The 15,515-nt window shown below is 39.5% G+C and overlaps 1 protein-coding gene across 24 annotated transcripts in view; it reads right to left on the bottom strand.

Moving 5' to 3' along the window:
- Positions 1-15,515, bottom strand: part of nfasca (neurofascin homolog (chicken) a) — a 208,048-nt gene that overhangs the window by 19,026 nt on the left and 173,507 nt on the right. For 10 of the 24 annotated variants that reach the window (XR_009790019.1, XM_061783730.1, XM_061783728.1 and 7 more), the window contains 5 exons: positions 14,318-14,560; positions 11,407-11,529; positions 8,159-8,308; positions 7,200-7,328; positions 2,443-2,512 (listed from right to left, as the gene is read on the bottom strand). Coding sequence is in view for 21 of the 24 variants with exons in the window: in XM_061783730.1 (XP_061639714.1) it covers positions 2,443-2,512; positions 7,200-7,328; positions 8,159-8,308; positions 11,407-11,529; positions 14,318-14,560 (715 nt within the window). In the remaining 3 variants the exon portion in view is untranslated. Of the gene's footprint in view, positions 1-2,442; positions 2,513-2,820; positions 2,873-7,199; positions 7,329-8,158; positions 8,309-11,406; positions 11,530-14,317; positions 14,561-15,515 lie in introns of all 24 variants that reach the window. The other 14 variants (XM_061783746.1, XM_061783747.1, XM_061783748.1 and 11 more) reach the window with 7 other exon arrangements.

Raw genomic sequence — 15,515 nt, 5'->3', positions numbered from 1 at the left:
CTGTTCCTCGTTCACCCTAATTACCCCGTGCATTTAACCTCGTGTCTCATTCTTTCTCGTCGCCAGTTCGTTGTCCCTTGTCGTCGCGTTCCAGCATTCCTTGTTTCCACATCACAGACTCACAGTAAGACTTGACCCTGTTCCGATTATCGACCTCGCCTTTTTGCCTCATGTTTTTGGATACTGTTGCCTTTCTTGGATTGCCTGCCTGTGTACCGACCTATGCCCGTCTATTAAACTTCTCTTTTTGGAAACTGTCCATTTGTTTTGGAGTCGTGCATTTTTGGGTCCTATCCTCTGTTCCGTTCATGACAGAACGAACTGGCCATAACCTTGTCGTCGCGTTCCAGCATTCCTTGTTTCCACATCACAGACTCACAGTAAGACTTGATCCTGTTCCGATTATGGACCTCGCCTTTTTGCCTCATGTTTTTGGATACTGTTGCCTTTCTTGGATTGCCTGCCTGTGTACCGACCTACGCCCGTCTATTAAACCTCTCTTTTTGGAAACTGTCCATTTGTTTTGCAGTCGTGCATTTTTGGGTCCTATCCTCTGTTCCGTTCATGACACACAGTGGCCTCCATAATCCTGAAATGGAAGACATTTGGGAGGATCAGAACCCTTCCTAGAGCTGGCCGTCCGGCCAAAGTGAGGAATTGGGGGAGAAGAGTCTTGGTGAGAGAGGTAAAGAATAACCCAAAGATCGCTGTGGGTGAGCTCCAGAGATGCAGTCTGGAGATGGGAGAAAGTTCTAGAAAGTCAACCACCACTGCAGGCCTCCATCAGTCAGAGGTTTATGGCAGAGTGGCCTGACGGAAGCCTCTCCTCAGTGCAAGAGACATGAAAGCCCGCATGGAGTTTGCTAAAAAACACCTGAAGGACTCCAAGATGGTGAGAAATAAGATTCTCTGGTCTGATGAGACCAAGATAGAAATTGTTGGCATTAATTCTAAGTGGCATCTGTGGAAAAACCAGGGACTGCTCATCACCTGTCCAATACAGTCCCAACAGTGAAGCATGGTGGTGGCAGCATCATGCTGCGGGGGTGTTTTTCAGTTGCAGGGACAGGGGGACTTTTTGCAATCGAAGAAAAATGCGGCCAAGTACAGGGATATCCTGGACGAAAACCTCCAGAGTGCTCAGAACCTCAGACTGGTCGAAGGTTCACATTAAAAAAAGACAATGACCCTAAGCACACAGCTAAAATACCGAAGGAGTGGCTTCAGAACAACTCCGTAACTGTTTTTGAATGGCCCAGACAGAGCCCTGACTTAAACCCAATTGAGCATCCCTGGAAAGACCTGAAAATGGCTGCCCACCAACGTACCCCATCCAACCTGACAGAACTGGAGAGGATCTGCAAGGAGGAATGGCAGATGATCCCCAAATCCAGGTCTGAAAAACATGTTGCATCATTCCCAAAAAGACTCATGGCTGCATTAGCTCCAAAGGGTGATTCAACTAAAAACTGAGCAAAGGGTCTGAATACTTATGGCTGTGTGATATTTCAGTTTTTGTTTTTTAATAAATCAGCAGAAATTTTAACAATTCCGTTTTTTTTCTGTCAATATGGGGTGCTGTGTGTACATTAATGTGGAAAAAAATGAACTTACATGATTTTAGCAAATGGCTGCAATATAAAAAAAAGAGTGAAAAATTTAAGGGGGTCTGAATACTTTCAGTACCCACTGTATAAACAAACAACCATTCGCACTCACCTTTACACCTATGGGCAATTTAGAGTCTTCAATAAAAAGAAATTGGGGATGTGGGAGAAAACCGAAAAACATGCATTAATTGGAGACTCTAAATTGCCCGTAGGTGGGAATGTGAGTGCAAATGGTTGTTTGTTTGTATGTGCCCTGCGATTGGCTGGCAACCAGTTCCGGGTGTACCCCGCCTCCTGCCCAATGATAGCTGGGATAGGCTCCAGCACGCCCGCAACCCTAGTGAGGAGAAGCGGCTCAGAAAATGGATGGATGGACAGAGTAGTGAATCGGTTGTGTATCCTTTAAATGTTTTTGTATTCATTATGGTTCTTTTTTCATTTACTTTTTTTCCAACAAATTACCATACTTAATTTGTGTCTTTCTAACATTGTCTGTTTGCCTGCATTTGTTTCTTGCACGCTTATACTGTTTTTGCTATTACTTTCAACTTTAACACGACTTTAGAGTTGAGCTTTTTCCACCTGTCGTAACCATCTTTGGCCAAGGTAAGTTGCCCAGCTGCGTGGGGAAGCGGTGAACTCCCCAACGTTTGAAACATCTTAGTGAACGTAATAGCATGGAGGCAAAATGAACAATAGTTGTCAACAAAACTTCTATTACAAGTGGCAAAGCAAATTGGATGCTTCGGAGAGGCTTGCTTTATGGTGGAGATTCTCTAAGTGAATCTGAACTGATGATAAACAATGGCAGGTTGTGTTTGGTGACACTCACTGGTAATCAAAGGATCCATCTGGGTCTTTGTGATCAACAGCATCCAAAGGAAGATCTTTTTTATCTCGGACTGAAAAAAAAAGGAAAATGTGCCAGACTGTTGTTATCTTTTGTATTTATTGACCATTTAAAAATTACATATTTAACTGGATGAAATTTGTGTGTGCAGGTCATTTTATTCATACATACAGTACATTCATCTAGAATGTATTACTTTGTCAGCTGTTACAAACACCTTCAGTTCTACTGCCATTATTTAGTCCCAGTGTGGTAATGAACTCCTTTCAATGGTCATATTTAGTTCATTGCTTTTCTGTTATTGCACTCTGTTCAATGTGAATGTTAGTTCAAAACCTTGCACATAACAGCACCACCTACCTAGACGACTTGGGAAACCAGTGATGCAACCACCATCTAGACATTATAGAAACTGCAAAACATTAAAGTCATCTATAAAGACGTAAAAATGAATTAAACAAAAAAAAAAATCTCGTGTTCATTGCTAATTGTAACACTCCAAAAACTGTTAATTGTAGCTGTTAACAGTAATCACTTGTTAATAAATAATCAAAAACAAATTGCTGTTTTACTCTTTAGACTGTTCAAACAGAATCAGAAACATTTTCATAATATTTATTGAAAAATTAATGAATGTCAAATGTGATTCTATTTTACTGAGTCAGTTGCCATATTTCAACTTTTGCCCTTGAATTGTACCTTTTTTAACCAATGATGACATAATCCATAAATAACCTCATTTTACACTCTAACTCTTGTGTTCAAAGCCCAAATGAAAATAAGGCAGACAGAACATCTGCTGAGAACCTTATACAACTCCAATTCCAATGAAGTTGGGACGTTGTGTTAAACATAAATAAAAACACAATACAATGATTTGCAAATCATGTTCAACCTATATTTAATTTAATACATTACAAAGACAAGATATTTAATGTTCAAACTGATAAACTTTATTGTTTTTAGCAAATAATCATCAACTTAAAATTTTATGGCTGCAACACGTTCCAAAAAAGCTGGGACAGGTGGCAAAAAAGACTGATGAGCATTCCTCAACTTTCTCAAACACCTGTTTGGAACATCCCACAGGTGAACAGGCTAATTGGGAACAGGTGGGTGCCATAATTGGGTATAAAAGGACACATGGGCTCAGGAACACTTCAGAAAACCCATCCAACCATCCATTTTTTGCTGCCAATTATCTTCACAAGGGTCGCGGGCGTGCTGGAGCCTATCCCAGCTATCTTCGGCAGGAGGTGGGGTACACCATGAACTGGTCCCAGCTTTTTTGGAACGTGTTGCAGCCATAAAATTCTAAGTTAATGATTATTTGCTAAAAACAATAAAGTTAATCAGTTAGAACATCAAATATCTTGTCTTTGTCGTGTATTCAATTAAATATAGGTTGAACATGATTTGCAAATCATTGTATTCTGTTTTTATTTACGTTTTACACAACGTCCCAACTTTTACTGGAATTGGGGTTGTACTACTGGTTGCAGCTAAAATTTTCTGGATTTGCAAATGTACTTAAACATCTATCCATCCATTCTCAACACTGCTTATGCTGTTCAGGGTCACGAGGCGCTGGAGCCTTTCCCAGCCGACTTCGGGCGAAAGGCGGACTATACCCAGAACTGGTCGCCAGTCAGTCGCAGGGACTTAAACATTTTTTTAAATTTTACTTTAGTTCATTCCCAGATAGGAAATTTTCGTTACATTCAGCTGTTTAGGTTACAGTACATGTATAACAGACACACATCCAATCCATGCCACGCATGTACAATGGATGTTACAATCATGTAGGCAAGGGAGGAGTGAGGTGGTCTTGAAATGTCAAGTCATTAAGAGTTTGTCGGTTTATTCGTTCAAAGGCACCTCGAAAATGCTCATCAACTGACAGGGCTTCTCTCCACCAGCCAGGAGTGATTTTGCATCAGTTCTCAAACCAACAAGCCTTCAGTCTCCAAGGGAAGTTTTGAATTTTTGCTGTATGTTTAATTTTGTCTGCTGGGATAGGCTCTAGCTCACCCATGACCCTCATGACGATAAGCGGTACAGATATTGGATGGATGGATGTTAAAATAATGTAATTATTCTCATGATTTATTAATAATTAATGGTAGATTGAAGTTAGAGATATGCCATTGATTGAAGACTGCAATTAGTACAGATATTAATTTAACAATGTGACTGTTATAAAATCAGGTGTTTATTTGCAACAAACACCAAATTAGGAAAAAGCTTTCATTTTTTGGGGTTCACTTGGGCAAAAGGGCCTCAGCACTAGGGATTTAACAAGGCATGTATTAGTATTCCTTATTTTTAGTCTGGAACATTTGGTACAGTCGAGCGTTCCCAGATGGAACATACCTGTATTAGGTAAAGTATAAGGAAATATAACTCAAGCCATACGTCTACTCCCTGAACAAATACAGTCAGCCTCTGACGAGTGGATGTCATGGCTAGCAATATGCTTTTGGCCGTATGTCAAACTTATTGACTAATTTGAAATGGCTTCACACAAACGTGAACATTAGCGCAGCATAGAAAAAAAAACTAGCAAGATGAGAACTCGACTTATAAACAGCCTCTCCTGGGTTCTTCAGACCAAGCCAAAGCAATAAATACCATTGTTGGTTCGAGCTTAGCATAATAATTAGGACTGTTCCGACTATATACTGTATATGTGTGTGTATATATATATATATATATATATATATATATACACACACATACACACACACATATATATATATATATATATATATATATATATATATATATATATATACACACACACAGTGGGTACGGAAAGTATTCAGACCCCCTTAAAGTTTTCACTCTTTTTTATATTGCAGCCATTTGCTAAAATCATTTAAGTTCATTTCTTTCAACATTAATGTACACACAGCACCCCATATTGACAGAGAAAAAAGAATTGTTGACATTTTTGCAGATTTATTAAAAAAGATTCAGACCCTTTGCTCAGTATTTACTAGAAGCACCCTTTTGAGTTAATAGCCATGAGTCTTTTTGGGAATGATGCAACAAATTTTTCACACCTGCATTTGGGGATTATCTGGCATTCCTCCTTGCATATCCTCTTCAGTTCTGCAGGTTGGATGGTGAAAATGATGCTCAATTGGGTTTAAGTCAGGGCTCTGGCTGGTCCATTCAAAAACCGTCACTGAGTTGTTCTGAACCACTCCTTCAGTATTTTAGCTGTGTGCTTAGGGTCATTGTCTTTTTTTAAGGTGAACCTTCGGCCCAGTCTGAGGTTCTGAGCACTCTGGAGAAGGTTTTCGTCCAGGATATCCCTGTACTTGGTTACAATTTTTTTTTTGCTGCACTTAAGGTTCCTAAGAGCACAGTGGCCTCCATAATCCTGAAATGGAAGACGTTTGGGACGATCAGAACCCTTCCTAGAGCTGGCCGTCCATCTAAACTGAGCAATCGGGGGGAAAGAGCCTTGGTGAGAGAGGTATAGAATAACCCAAAGATCACTGTGGCTGAGCTCCAGAGATGCAGTTGGGAGATGGAAGAAAGTTCTAGAAAGTCAACCATCACTGCAGCCCTCCACCAGTCGGGGCTTCATGGCAGAGTGGCCCGACAGAAGCCTCTCCTCAGTGCAAGACACATAAAAGCCCGCATGGAGTTTGCTAAAAAAAAAAAAAAACACCTGAAAGACTCCAAGATGATGAGAAATAAGATTCTCTGGTCGGATGAGACCAAGATATAACTTTTTGGCCTTAATTCTAAGCGGTATGTTTGTGTGGACTGTCCAATACAGTCCCAACAGTGAAGCATGGTGGTGGCAGCATCATGCTGTGGGGGTGTTTTTCAGCTGAATGGACAGGATGACAGGTTGCAATCGAAGGAAAGATGAATGAGGCCAAATACTGGGATATCCTGGACGAAAACCTTCTCCAGAGTGCTCAGGACCTCAGACTGGGCCGAAGGTTCACTTTCCAACAAGACAATCACCCTAAACACACAGCTAAAATAACAAAGCAGTGGGTTCAGAACAACTCCGTAACTGTTCTTGAACTGCCCACCCAGAGCCCTGACTTAAACCCAATTGAGCATCTCTGGAGAGACCTGAAAATGGCTGTCCACCAACGTTCACCATCCAACCTGCAGAACTGGAGAGGATCTGCAAGGAGCAATGGCAGAGGATCCCCAAATGCAGGTCTGAAAAATTTGTTGCATCATTCCCAAAAAGACTCATGGCTGTATGAGCTCAAAAGGGTGCTTCTACTAAATACTGAGCAAAGGGTCTGAATACTTATGGCTGTGTGATATTTCAGTTTTTCTCCTTTAATAAATATGCAATAATTTCAACAATTCTGTTTTTTTTCTGACGATATGGGGTGCACGCAGCACCCTATATCGTCAGGAAAAAACATTAATGAGGAAAATAATGAACTTAAATGATTTTAGCAAATGGCTGCAATATAACAGAGTGAAAAATTTAAGGGGTTCTGAATACTTTCTGTACCCATTGTACACACACACGCGTGTGTATATGTATGTTTATTGTATAAATTTTGTTTATTCAAATCATCATTAAATCTGTATCTGTTCCTTTTTACAAAAAGGACAAGCCCTTTTGTTTTGATGTTTCATTACTGTACCAAATGCAAATGTAACCATGACCTTAAAACCAGGGAACCGTAGCGTACTGTGAATTTTGGCACACTGTTACACCCCTTCTCAGCACCTCAGTCAAGTCTCACCTGGATATTTGCCTCCACGACTCCTTTTGATGAAGCAGACAATAAGAAGGATCAGTATGATGAGGGCAATGGCGCACATCAAGCCAATGAACCAGCCCTGAGTTGCGATGTCTACCTGGTCAATGTAGGCTGGTGAAATGCACAAAAGACAAGACACACAGGCATACACACATACACCAAGTGGGGCAGGAGAAGAGAGAAAAGTGAAGACAGTATAAGTTTTTTTCTCGGTCAAAGTATAGGGCAATTCGTTTAAATTTCTGCACGAAATCCTTGTCACATTATTATTAGGTACGCAAGGAGATCTCATTAAGAATAAGTTATCCAATGATTCAGTCCTAAAAGAAATCTTACTGAGAAAACAAGCTATTGTAAACAATATGAAGAGCAATAGTGCCTCAAGTACACATTGCTATCTCATATAGAAAACACCTCATTTGATTAACGAATGGTTATCACCATCTCTGGGACCATACAATACAGAGCAGACCTTTAAAAAAATAAATCACATTATTAACAGGTTTATTTTTAAGAAACATGAAAACCACCTTCCATTAGTAAAATGTGACAATAAAATGAAGTGTGTTAAATGTGCTGTGCTCAAATTCAGTAATTTTAAGAGAGATCATATTACCATAGATGCTGGTCTTTATAAAGCTGATATATTTTAAATTCAGTACAATGTGTGGATGTGCATCCACGGTAAATGACCAGAATATAAATGCTGTTTCACCAAGCCAGTTTTAAATACTGTATTTTCCAACTAAATTCAGCTCAGATATCATGATCGAAGCTTTCCCACTCTTTCAAAATGACAACTTTTACATCCATTTACAGTATATGTAGACCACAATAAAAGACAAGGATTAGGTTCGGCACTTTGAAACCAATTCAGCCTCGCAACCAGTGTAGCCCATCTGCCTGCGAATCTGACTCCACAAGGCCAGGTGCGGTCTCACCTGCTTTGGTCTCAAAGGTGACAGATTTGCTGGTGACGCTGCTGAGCTCATGGGAGTAAACCCTCAGATGGTACTTGGCACCCACAATCAAATCCGCCACTGTAATAGGGGGTTGTTGTGTCACTCGTACAGTTTTCATTGTCTTGTCGCCTTGGAGACACAAGAAAGGGCCAATCATACTCTAAGGGGGTGGTGGCGTTATGTTTAACACTTACGCCTACTACTAAGGTTTTCAAAGGACCAAAGATCATCATGACTTTTTTCTTGTTTATGACAGTATTAATTTCAGGGAATTGAAACTGTGTGACGCACATCACCATCATTATCATCCAGGCTGATTTCCCTCTGGAATATGTAGAGTAAGCACACATACTGTAAGATCATTTTGAAACTTCATCATTGTAGCCAGTGGGTGAGGGTCAGTTATACTGACAGCTTCATGTTGTGATACATTTGTTTCAAATGGCATTTTTTTCCAGAGGTAATCACAAAAGTGCAAGGAAATGGAGCACGTGTTCAAAAAAGCAAAACCAATAGACATCAGAATCTTTTTCTTCAAAGTGCCTCTTCTCATTGTTTCCAACAGAGTGAATTGGAAAAAACAAACCAGTGTTTGCAAGCCCTCAATTAAGGAAATTGCATCTCCAGTAGAAAATTATAACTTGGTCAAGACATGCATGACACTGAGGAGTGAAAGGGAGAAGGCAGCACAATGTGGTGATGTCATGCATCATGCTTTCAACCATTTCAAGGTTGAAGTTATTCAACAGAACTCATTCAAAAGTGCTCCTTTCAACACCAATCCATCAGCCAAGCAAAACACAAATATCACAAGGGAAACATGCCACTCCTCTACCTCCTCCATGAATTCCAAGGTAGGTATTTAGACCACTTAATACCCCATTGTTATAAAAGAGTAAAGATGATTCATCTTTCTTATTCATGGTTGGATATAATAATGAATTATTTTATTGTGAGTATTTTTCCTCCATCCCCCTTTTTTTAACCCGCTAAACACACTGTATGTATATATAGCTAAAATGGATACCTTTGTAGAAATCATTATTTGCACTTGCACTGTGAAAATAATGGATGCCATTGCCAACACAAAGGCACTTATTGGAGTTAATTAAAAACAATATACAACAATTGTGACGTGGTTGGATTTTAGGTTAAATTATTGTTCTTGCAAAAATGGCTGGTTTGTGCATTTGAATGCAAGTAGGTTTAAGTGTCATTTCTTTTTTTGTTTTACAAAGGCATTTCTCATTTTATTTTTATTTTTCTCATTTTTTTGCATTTGAATGCAAGTAGGTTTAAGTGTCATTTATTTATTTAAAAAAAAAGGCATTTGTCATTATTTTTTGTTGAATTTAATACTGAACAGAACTGTAATTATTTAAAGACAATACAGTCAGTTAATTAATTGTACGGTAATTATTTTTGTTTTCTAATTTCTATAAATACCACAAATAAAAAAAAAAACATTGCTGTGCCAGAATCATCTAATCTTTTTGTTCTAATAATACACTGATTGAACATGTGACCTATACCTGTGTTTATATATTTTTTGTAATTTGAAAGATAAATGATGTCTCCAAAAATCTGAAGACACAGAACTTGCCAAGTCCCCTTAGTCACATTCTGGGAAGGTAAAAAACAAAAAAAGGCTCAAGTAGAATAGCACAAAATAAGGGCCACTCCCAGTTTAGAGTCAATACTTTTAAATACGACCTTGAAGCACAAATGATGGCTGGGACAATGGGTGGGGTGGGGAAGTCCATTAGGTCAGTATCTTTTTCCCACCTCCCCCAGGCACCCTGTCTTTCTCATGCTGTTGAAAATCTAACATCATTAATAATTAAGACATGGCCAGCGTACATAAAAAATAAATAGGCTCGTCCATGCTTGATAGAGGATCAAAGATTGTTGAATTGGTAAAAAGCAATGACAGAACTTATTTATAGTGCCTACAAAATATATTCATGGGGTTCACTTTTCCCATATACCAATGGCTTGAAATAATTAATCTCTCTTTCAAAACACAATACTTCATGAAGACAAAATCCATCCATCCATCCATCCATTTTCAACACCGCTTATCCTGGTTAGGGTCGCGAGACGCTGGAGCCTATCCCAGCTGACTTCGGGCGAAAGGTGGACTACACCCTGAACTGGTCGCCAGTCAGTCCCAGGGCACATATAGACACGGACAACCATTCGCACTCACATTCACACCATCACTGAGTGGGAACTGAACCCACGCTGCCTGCACCAAAGTCAGGCGAGTGTACCACTACACCACCAGTGACTTTGAAGACAAAATACAAAATAAAAAAAACTCTTCTCATCTTGCTCTTGAAATCTCTTCAATTTCTGAATCATGTAAACCACTTTGATGTTTAAGACCTTCAACGCTGCGGAATTGTTTCGATACCCAGATCTACAATACGCCTTAACACACTGTTGTCTCTTGAGGTCTGCAGACAATTTCTTTGGCATAATGGCTTGTTTGTGCTCTGACGCTCACTGTCAAATGGAGGATCTTACACAGACGTGTGGTGCCTCACCATTTTTACTTAACCACAGGAGACTGAAGTCAAGGTGTAGTCACAACTAATAAAACAGGATGCACTGCAGAGACATTTTAAGTTTCATGTTTCATTTTCTGAATTTTTTTTTACATTCAGTTTAAAGTTTTCTTTCACTTGTTATAATTGGTTAACTCATTTAATATGTGTAGAACTATGAGGGTCATCTATTTCAGGATGGGGCTCTAACATAACAATGGAAAAAATGAAGGGGGTGCATACGTTTGTATAGGCATTGTATGTACATGCAAGGGTATCCAATCTCAACAAGCACTATGATTCCAGGAAAAGAGGGGTGATGCATGTTCGACAAAAGCCGACTCAAAACATGCACAAGACACAAAAAACAAAAGCAATTCTGCAATTATGGACTGCAAGAAAGATAAATTCTCAAAAAGCAAATGAGAGAATATGAGCCAAGCCACTTATTCAATGTACACTGCACAAGTGTATACGTAAAGTACAAAGTCTATAAATATTTTTTTTTATTTATGGATTTCATAATGATTGCTGGAAAACTCTACCATAGTATGTTTAGCGCTCCCAACAATATGTTTTTGTCATAAAAGGACACATCTGATTTTTATATGATTAGTATCTCACAAATGGCATTGTCTTTGAGCTTTATAAAGTAATGGGCTTGATCTGGATTCTTACTGTCCAGTGTGAACTCTAGCACAAACTTGCTGCTGCCGGCCGGGAAGTTGTGTCTCCAGCTGACGTTAGTGTAGTTACTGTTGTGCTCCACCGTCAGATTCCAGATCTCTCGCCCATGGGCCACTGCATAATGGGTGTCAGAGGTAAAGGGTCAGTGATGTCAGGGCACAGATCCAAACACCCAATGGGGGACCAAATTTAGACCTATAGATGGTGGTACCACTAGGGGGTGAATTTTTTGTTTTAATAACAAGAATTGCAAATAACTTGTGTATATATATATATATGATATAATGGATTGAATATTCACCCTTAATAAAATAAAATGTCTGATGATTTTTCAACCCATTAAACTAATCGCAATGTTTATCTCTGAGTTTGGAGTGGACGTTGGAGTGAAAAAAAGATGAATTACACATTGAAGGGTGCACCCAAAAACAATAGTTCTAAAAGTTTAGCTTCACACTTCTCGACTACATTACTACATTTCTGACTACGTTTCAATACAGTGAAGTATTTTCCTTTTTAGTGGGAGGTAAACTTTATGTTTACTGTTTCTTCATGTGAGAACGGGCAATTCATTTCACATACAGTATCTACAGTGGAACCTTTAAAGTCAAACACCTTTAAACACTGGTAAATGTTTTTTGGTTTTTTACAGAATTTGACATCGGATTTAACATTTAAGAAGGCCTATAAAATCTGACTTTGAACAGTCATCATGCATGAGATCACATTAGACACCAGCATGTTGTACTTCTTCAGCAAGCAACAAAGGGATAATTCTGTGCATGGGTTTTGCCATTTATATGGAATTTTCGCAACTCTTATCCTAACCTAAAAGCGATAGGAGAGAAGAAGCCACACTGGAAGTTATGTGACGTAAGATATTTATATTTAAAGCAATTAGACTCCAGAATTAGCATACTTATCACTTATCATCAAATTTAAGATACAGTAATCATTCATCGCAGGGGTTACGGTCAAGAAGACCACTGCAATAGACAAATTCCGCTAAGTAGCAATCAATTTTCCATCCATCCATTTTCTGTACCGCTTATCCTCTCTAGGATCGCGGGCGTGCTGGAGCTTATCCCAGCTATCTTCGGGCGAGAGGCGGGGTACACCCTGAACTGGTCCCCAGCCAATCGCAGGGCACACATAAACCAACAACTACTCGCACTCACATTCACACCTACGGGCAATTTAGAGTCTTCAATCAACCTACTATGCATGTTTTTGGGATGTGGGAGGAAACCAGAGTATCCGGAGAAAACCCACGCAGGCACGGGGAGAACATTCAAACTCCACACAGGCGAGGACGGGATTTGAACCCCGGTCCTCAGAACAGTGAGGCAGATGTGCTAACCAGTCGGTCACATGCCTTTAAAAGGTGGGTGTGCTCTGCTTGAGTGACATGAACGTCAATCCAAGCGGACGTGTAAAAGATAGGTGATTTGCTGGCTAAACCATTAGGCAATGTGCCTCACAGTGACGGCCTCGGTGTTGTAGACAGCGCAAAGCATCATGGTGCTTACTAATGCTTCCCAGAATTCCTTGCAATGTTCTTTTTAACTACAGGTTAGAGAAAATCAAGCTAAATGTTGCTCTTTACTTGCATTTGTTCCATATAGTTATGATTGTGTGCATTAGCTATAATGTATGTCTGGCTAGGTTGGTATCTGGTATTTCATGAAACTCACTGTGGCTTGTGTGTTAACCAATGGCGTGCTGATCATGTTCACTGAATTATTTGGCAATTTACCAAATGTGTGAATTGAAATTACTCAGCAAGGTTTCCTTATGTAAGTCATTGCTGACACATGATAGTCAAATAGCCACAAATGATAAATGAAACAGAGACGTGTAGGTGAGTAACTGTGCTGTACTGATCATCAAAAAATTATCTGCAATGTACTGAATCAGCAATAAGTGAACCGCGATACAGTGAGGGATTAGGGTAGACTGTTTAGTTTAGTTTTACATTTATAGTTAATAAGCCGTTTGGAAATCGTCCCTACACTTTTTTATTATTTCATTTTAATTTTTACTTAACACCGTCACCATTAGCATTAGAAGGGACATTTTATGAATTTAAAAAAAAAAAATTATTTCCAAAATTACTTGGATACAAAAAGCTTTCTGAAAATGTGTCTGTGAACGAGCTGTTCTGAATTTTGTTGAAGGTAACTGTGCAGCTAATTTACATAATGCTGCCCCCACACTGAGTTTCTCCACCCATAACTTGGCAGCTAGACTGGGCAAAGATCTGTGACTTTCAAGTCACTATCGTACGACATTGTTTGAAACACTATGTCAAAGTCAAAGATGAGGACAGCTGCATTGTTAGCTAACAGCTTTTATCAGAATAATGGAATGTTCAGCAAAGGTGGCTACCATGGGCCAGAGGGTGTTCATGTTTTAGTGATGAGTCCACTACATGCGCCGCATGCACGGATTCACTACACTAACTGACCATGTGTAATTTGTTGGCTTGGTGATAAGCGTTCACTGTTTTCTTCACGGGCAGGACTTGTGGTAGCTCTCACCTAGTTGCAAACCCTCCAACCATGGTAACGAAAGCCATATTCTTTATTGGCCCAGTAGTACAGGGGCATGGGGTGATGAGACCCCCCCAGAAAAAAAAAACCCAGAGAGATTTCAATCTGAGAATTACAAGTGGCTGTTAAGTCCACTCTAAATCTCTATCCTTGTGTAGTTTGACCAAACAATGTCAAAGACATTATCAAGACACCTGTAAACTGTTTCCAATTGTGTACTAAAAGACTTACTTTCATATTAATTTGGGAAAAAACATTAACAAATCAGACCCAGCTTCCTAGAATGTTTTAAGTTCAACCTCAGAGGTTCCACTGTATCTGAAGGCCATGAAAATCACAAGAGAATGTACCCAACACATTCTTATCAATATTCTTGTTGATGACCAGCACAGGAGGTGGAGTGGTAGGGCCTGCCTCAGTTGTATCGATGGTAGTAGCAGTTGTTGTAGTCGTCGTAGACATTGTAATAGTGGTCGTGGTAGTAGAAGTTGAGGTACTAATGGCTGTAGGAGCAGCAGTAGTGGGAGGAAGAGGAGCGAGAGGAGGAGGAGTAACAGTGAAATCTGAAGCCCAAGAGGCATCCGTAAGCTCAACTACAAGGGAGGAGCGGTGAAAGAACAAAGAGTTACAGACAAGGCACAAGGAATTTAACATGTATATAAACACATGACAAGGTTCATAAAGGCTCGAGTGAAAACAAAGATTGTTCCTCACAAGCGACACTAAATAATCACATCTGAATTAAGTCATTTTACCTCCTATATAAAAAACACTGTGGGCCGAGTGCGATTAATTTAGGATTGAAACTTGGGTATCACTACCACCAAGTGGACAAACACAAATATTACATTAGGGGAATATTTGTGTGGATGCTATGAGGAAGTGTCTGGGGGTGGTATAAAGGTATATGTGTGCCAGTGTCCGATGTCGATGTATATCTAACCCGCTACTGTCTTTAAATTGATGGAGTTTGTGTTAGTGTTGTTTCCCATGTATTTCATTCATGTGATGTAGCTCTTTTTTTTTTCTCTGAGACAAACTCCCCCCTGCAGGAGACCAATGAAGTAGCCTGAAATGGAACCTGAATGCTGCATATTTGATCAAAAACATTGACGCCCACGTGCATTGTGTATAATACATACTACAGTACAGTACAAAACATCATGACCACTTGTTCAATATATCAAACACAAGCACTATATCTGGCTGCCTTTACAACCTTAATAATGTTCAGTTTTGAGATGTCAAATATGTTTGGTATTGTGATTGTACTTTGCAGTGGTGAACAACTGTCCCAAATATTTTTGACTCTCTCATGTTACTGAGGTGAGCAAAATGTGAGACGCATCACTCATTATTATGCTGAACAGTTTTACACCACTGCTAACAATCACAATAATTGGCATATAGTATTCTTAAGGCCACTAAATTTGAATTGAGGCAACTGGGCAGTGACACACACATACGGTGTCAATTAAAACAGGGCATTATTGTCTTCATGATGATGATATATCCTGAGTAAGTGGTCATAATGCTGTGGAAGGTCTG

Source organism: Phyllopteryx taeniolatus, chromosome 9, assembly GCF_024500385.1.
Source record: "Phyllopteryx taeniolatus isolate TA_2022b chromosome 9, UOR_Ptae_1.2, whole genome shotgun sequence".
Taxonomy (NCBI): Eukaryota; Metazoa; Chordata; class Actinopteri; order Syngnathiformes; family Syngnathidae; genus Phyllopteryx; species Phyllopteryx taeniolatus.
This window is presented reverse-complemented; position numbering and strand designations above follow the sequence as displayed.